We start from the raw sequence: 5936 nt of genomic DNA, 5'->3' as shown, positions 1-5936 counted from the left end.
ATGACACTATTAAGGTTATTTCCATTCAAATTATGATAACCCACATGCATTATCTTGCATTTATTATAATTAAAACCCATTTGCCATTTATTTGCCCAACTCACTAAATGATCTAAATCCTTTTGTCAATCAGCAGCATCCTCTTCACAGCTAGCAACACCCAAGACCTTCATATCATCTGCAAATTTAAGTAATTTATTGACCATTCCTTCATCTATGTCACTGATGTAAATCAAAGAAAGAGCAAAGGTCCTAAGACTGAGCCCTGAAGAACCCCACTTGCAACATTAATCCAGTTTGACTGAACTCCATTTGCTGAACTCTCAGCTATCTTCCATCCAGCCACTCTTCTATCAAATTGTAAGTCACTCAGCAAATGTAAGAAAGAGCTACTGATGAGCATACCTCATGAAAAGTTTTCATTATTATTTTTTCTTTATTTTACCTAATCTAACCTAAAAAGTTTCATACTTTTACATTTTAATTATTTTTATGATAATAAATAAAGTATACACATGAAAAACAAGAAATATAGTACTTATCTGGGTTTTCTTCTTTTTTTTTTTTGCTGTCGACTGTCAATGAAACTTAATCCTACTTTTTATATTAATGGTACTACTACACTAAATAAATTTTTATTTAATTAAAAAATGCACCTAAGAATACAGAATAATAACACGTAAAAATCAGACAATATCCAAAAACTATCATAATTTTTCTGGCTTTCTAACTATCCAATAAGACCTGTTAAAAATTCACCTAAACTCTTTGATGTGTTTCCCATGGGAATGAAGTTTGAAATGGAAGCAAAATAGACAATTCTCTGCACAGAAAACAATGTAGTATAATACATCATTTGATATATATTTGAGCTTTGACTTTCTATTTATGATTAATAATATAGTATTAAACTTCAAAGATAACTACTGGCAATTTGTGAATAAGAAGATGTGACAGATTGGCATAGGAAGAAGGGTCTGATTTTCTATTACATGGCTCAATAACCAAATAAGATTGAAAGCTCTGAAAATTATGCTATGTCTGTGTAATAACAATATTATGAGTACTTTATGTTAAATTCCATACTCTTCAGAAGGATGTTAAATAAATTGGAGAAGAGGGTGAAACCTAGAGAGCAAATGTCACAATTCTCATACTTGGGTGAGACTGAGGATTTTTTTTATTTCCTTATAAAATTAAGAACTTAAAACTTGTATAATATTAAAATTTGTTTTGTTAACATTTTTATGACAAGTTCATTCATATGTCATGATAATAATTTATTTAGACTTTGAATGCAACACTCCAAAAAGTCATGACATGTGCACTTTGACTTGCCCATAGCAAGAGGGTTAATGTGACCTCTGCCTGATGATGTTCAAGATAATATGAAAATCAATGGCATTTTTGATAAATTGGATAATGAATGAATGTGGAATGTGAACATTTAACATACACAATATGTGAAGTGTGATATTTTTATGGATGAGTTATGGACAAGATTAAAAGCCATTTTGTAGTCATCCTTGTAGTTTTCAATATCTGTTGGATAAGATGAACACAATATATGTAAATAAAGAAATTTCAAAGAGTGGGGAAAAATCCCATTTTATAAACCCTTGTCCTTTAAAAGTCAGAAATGCAGCTATAATTGAAAAACTGAAACAATATAAACCATTACTCCCAAGAAAATGATATATCTGTAATCAATCAAAAAACATCACTAAATAGTTTTAAAAAATAAACATGTTCATTTTTTTTTTACAGGAATGTGGCTTAAGATCACTAGATATTTATTGGAACATTTTATTATCAACCATTTACCTAATCACATTATTAATTACTTAAAGACAAAAAATGCTGGATTTCAATCTTTGAGTGTGTGATAATATAGCAGTATTAAATTACTTAAGTAGTCCTAAGCAAGTATTTCTACACCTAAAAGTTCTCTTTAAACCCACCCATAGGAAAATCTATCATTGGCTCTCCACTTGGTTATCACAGAAGCAGCTAGCCCTGCCAACAAGGCAGTACAGTCAAAGAACATATGAAAGGAATCTGATATCAAACCTAAGCTGGAAAAAAAGACAAGAACATATAAGTATACATTAAGTTAAAAAATTCAAGAAAGAAAAACATGGTACTGTTAACAACTATTTCCAAAATTATGCGAGAAAAAAGTTCACAAAAACAATAAACATATTACTAAGGTTTGCAATATAAATTCTAATAACCCATGAGTGAAAGCAAAGAATGTTATAATATATTAACCACACTGCATCTGCCATTATCCAGTGCCAACAAGATCTCTTGCACAATACCAGGGCACAACTTTTGAGAAACAACTGTTCGGGTGTAAATCATATTACACAAGTAAATTGTAATTATTGCTACTTTTATTTAAGTTATATACACTAGCAGAAACACCAACCTGTAGGTAGCTATTTGTGCTAGTAGTTACTAATCATAGTATTCATATCTCATTGAAAAAAATATTTAGAAAAAGTGAACATTTTCTAAAAAATGGATTTTTTTTTCTGGGAAGCACAGCATGGGAAGTGTTGGAATTGTGCTCTTCAGCCATACATAACTTATTGCATCAAAATGATTCAACATACAGAGCTCAAAATTTTTATAAATTTTACTGATATAAACAGTAATGTTTTTATATAGTAAAAGTGGTACTGTTTATTGAAAAACAAATTTAGCTTTTTTTAAGAACTTCAGTTTCTCAGTACTATATTTAAAAATCAAATCAATAAAGATATAATCAAACCCTCACGTACAGTCCTAGTGAAAGTCGTGTTCTTGTTGTGAGGAGAGTACTTTATTTAAAATTGTGTTCTATTATAAAGAAATGGTTGTTCTACAGTTATTTTTCTAATTGTCTGAATCTTGAATATCCAAAGTGTGAAATATTTTATGGATTTTTGTTTGTGGTGCCATTCAATAGATGGTGCAGAAGTTTTGGTTACATACATAGATACTGACATACACACTATGTTCATTATAGCAAGATATCAGATTTTTAGATAAGAATTAATAACACAACATTATTCATTTTACTTTAACACTGTTTATTTATTCTGTTTATAATTTTCTTATTACCATTCTTCCTCTGTCAGTATACCTTTTTAACACAATTACTGAATATAACATATGCACCGTCATGGCAACTAAGAAACCCTGTAATCTTTTATATCAACATGCTTATCCAACTAAAAGAAAAATTAAAAGAACAAAAATTATCATATGTCAATCTAAGAATGAATTTAGGTTATTAAAACATTTACTTATTACCTGTCTTAGTAGACCAAAAATAAATGTACAACTATAGATAGTTTAAGAAAGCATCCAAAGGATTTTAAAACTTAAATCAACTCTAACTATTTTCAAACTCCAGTGAGAGAAATTTAAACCTACCCTCACATTTTAAATAATTTATCAATCTGGTAGCACTATTCTGATTGCTAGTAGATCAACTTTCTTTCTGTAATGAGACTTACTAAACAGTGTTCAAACTGATATCTATCATGTATAATGCAAATTGATCATAGTCTCTTGTTCTTAACCTACACAAATTCTAGACAAACAGACCTTATAAACCAGATCTCCAGTTACCACAGAAAGGCAAAACCAAAGGTTTTCAGCTTTTCTACCTCTTATGTCCAAACCTTTCTAGTCTACATAAAAACAACATTCTTCTCATAGAACAAGTTGTAGTAATATAATGAGTCTATTCTAAATTTCTATACTCAAAGAGCATGAACATATACTCTTCCCAATTTTTAAACACATTTTCCATGTTCTTAAACATTCACAGAGTTTGACAAGAAACTTTTAACAAAATATTTGTTGGAGCAACTGCTTTTCTATACTAATTACTACTACTAACAAACTCAAAACTATTGAGTCTACGTTATATACTTTACACAGATTCTGAAATGTCACTGAGGAACCTCAATAAGTTTAATTCACACAGAAAAGTATAAATGTATTACTAGCCTCTACTTTTTCTAACCAAATCAATTTTAACAGTTTTTACCTTTTCCAGTGTTACATCAAAATCAATCTTTTACGTAGTACTTTATCAAATGCTGTCTGAAACTTGAGTAAAACAAGAGGGAATACTCAAAAGCCAAGGTACTTGAAATTCTTTTAGGCAGGATTACAATAAATTAATCTATGAGACCTTGGACAGAGTCAAATGCATCAATCGAAAGTGTTTGACCTCCTGAGTACAAAAACTGTAATTAGATCTCAAATTACATAAAGAGAGTATGGAGGCACGAGCTAAAAGTTTGTAATTGAAAAACTCAGTGCTATTTTATGAGCCGCTATGCCACAGCTAAAAATTAATGAGTAAAAGCAAAAGTGAACTCAAGCAAGAAGAGACAAGAGACTTGCTAAAACAATTTCAAGTATTATTTGTCAAAATAATCCTTTATCTTATCACTATATTAATTCTAAAAACCATGAAAACAAGAACAAAAGTTAAACCAATAGATCTATAATTCTTCCTTTGATCATCCCTTAATCTCTCTCTTTATAAAATGAAGCAATCCCTAGTAATTTCTGAAGCATCACAAATTCCTCTGTTTCAGTGATCTTTGACAAATACACCTAACTGCTTAAACCCATTACACTCTAATTTCTTTGGCTTAATAGTATCTCATCTGGATGAGGAGCTTTACACTTAAAACTGTTTTTTAAACAAATCAGCACTTTTCATTTTTTAAGATTTCTTATTACCTATCATTTTACAGATTACACAGAGAAGAAATAGTCTTCACCTCCAAGTACAAAAACACAAGCAAAAAACTTCTGTAAACAGTTATTCTTCAACACAATCATTCCTGCCAGTTTGTTTGTTACTGTAGTGAAATGAAATATTTAAAGTTCAAGAAGGAACTATATTAAAAACTCCATTATCACCTGTTATTACATGAACCCTTTACACATCTGCTTTGTCTGATTATGACCAGTATGCCCTTTCATACTACTTAATAGCTTATTATACTGTTATGCAGTCATGTGAAACAAGTTAGTGTTGCAAGTACACAAATTATATTCATAGACACTGTATTGTATTATTTCCTGATATTTAACAAAAGGTAAAAAAATTTCAAAAATTAATACTGAGCTATTTCTTGCAATATAGTTTCCTGACATGTGATCCTGCTTCTTTAAACATTCACTTCTTACTAGATACATCTGAACTTTCTGAATTCGAAACTCCTAATGTAATGTTTGTGAAAAATAAAATAAAAATTATATATACTTATGACAAAACAAAAAGAATTATTACCTGTTTGTCCACACTCCATACAAAAGCTCAACAAAAGCAAAGGACAGATTCAGAATCAGAAACAAAAACAAGTTTCTAGAATTTTTGTCAGAGAAGATCAACCTATGACAAAGAAACAAAAAGATAATGAAACTTTTATAACTAGATTATAACTGTATTTTACATGAAGTAGATACAGACACATTTATTTGTATATCACAGTCATTTCTAAAGCTGCTCACAATAAAAATTACATTGTACTAATTAGTATCAAGTATTTTTAAGTCTGATAACATTTGCCCTCCCTACTACCAATATTAACTGTGAAAAAAATTATCAAAAAACTCATTTATAACATAAAAATGTTTTGGGACAACATGGGACCTGTTGGTCCAACTTGGCTGTCCCATCCTCTAAACTAAATTAAAACTATTATTAGAAAAAAAAAATCTTAGTCAGCCCTTATCATTCATATACTTATCAAACTTTCTCTTAAGCACAGTCAAATTTACTGTCTCCACAACATCTGCAGGCAAACCATCCCAAAAGCCAACCACCATGTTAGAAAATTAAAACTGTCTTAGCTGAAGATGACTCCTACCCAACCAAAATTTATACTTGTGTCCCTTAGTCCTACTATTCTCACTGT

At 29.9% G+C, this 5936-nt stretch overlaps 1 protein-coding gene across 1 annotated transcript in view; it reads right to left on the bottom strand.

Moving 5' to 3' along the window:
* The window catches only part of LOC106470509 (zinc transporter 7-like), a gene marked incomplete at its 5' end in the record, with an annotated part of 23552 nt that extends 18122 nt beyond the window's left edge, over positions 1–5430 (bottom strand). The window contains 2 exons of the mRNA XM_013931067.2: positions 1962–2075; positions 5309–5430. Coding sequence (XP_013786521.2) covers positions 1962–2075; positions 5309–5430 — 236 coding nt within the window. The remainder of the gene's footprint in view (positions 1–1961; positions 2076–5308) is intronic.
* Positions 5431–5936: the final 506 nt, after the last annotated feature.

The sequence above is a fragment of the Limulus polyphemus genome, unplaced genomic scaffold (genome assembly GCF_000517525.1).
Source record: "Limulus polyphemus unplaced genomic scaffold, Limulus_polyphemus-2.1.2 Scaffold4052, whole genome shotgun sequence".
NCBI classification, from domain to species: Eukaryota; Metazoa; Arthropoda; class Merostomata; order Xiphosura; family Limulidae; genus Limulus; species Limulus polyphemus.
This window is presented reverse-complemented; position numbering and strand designations above follow the sequence as displayed.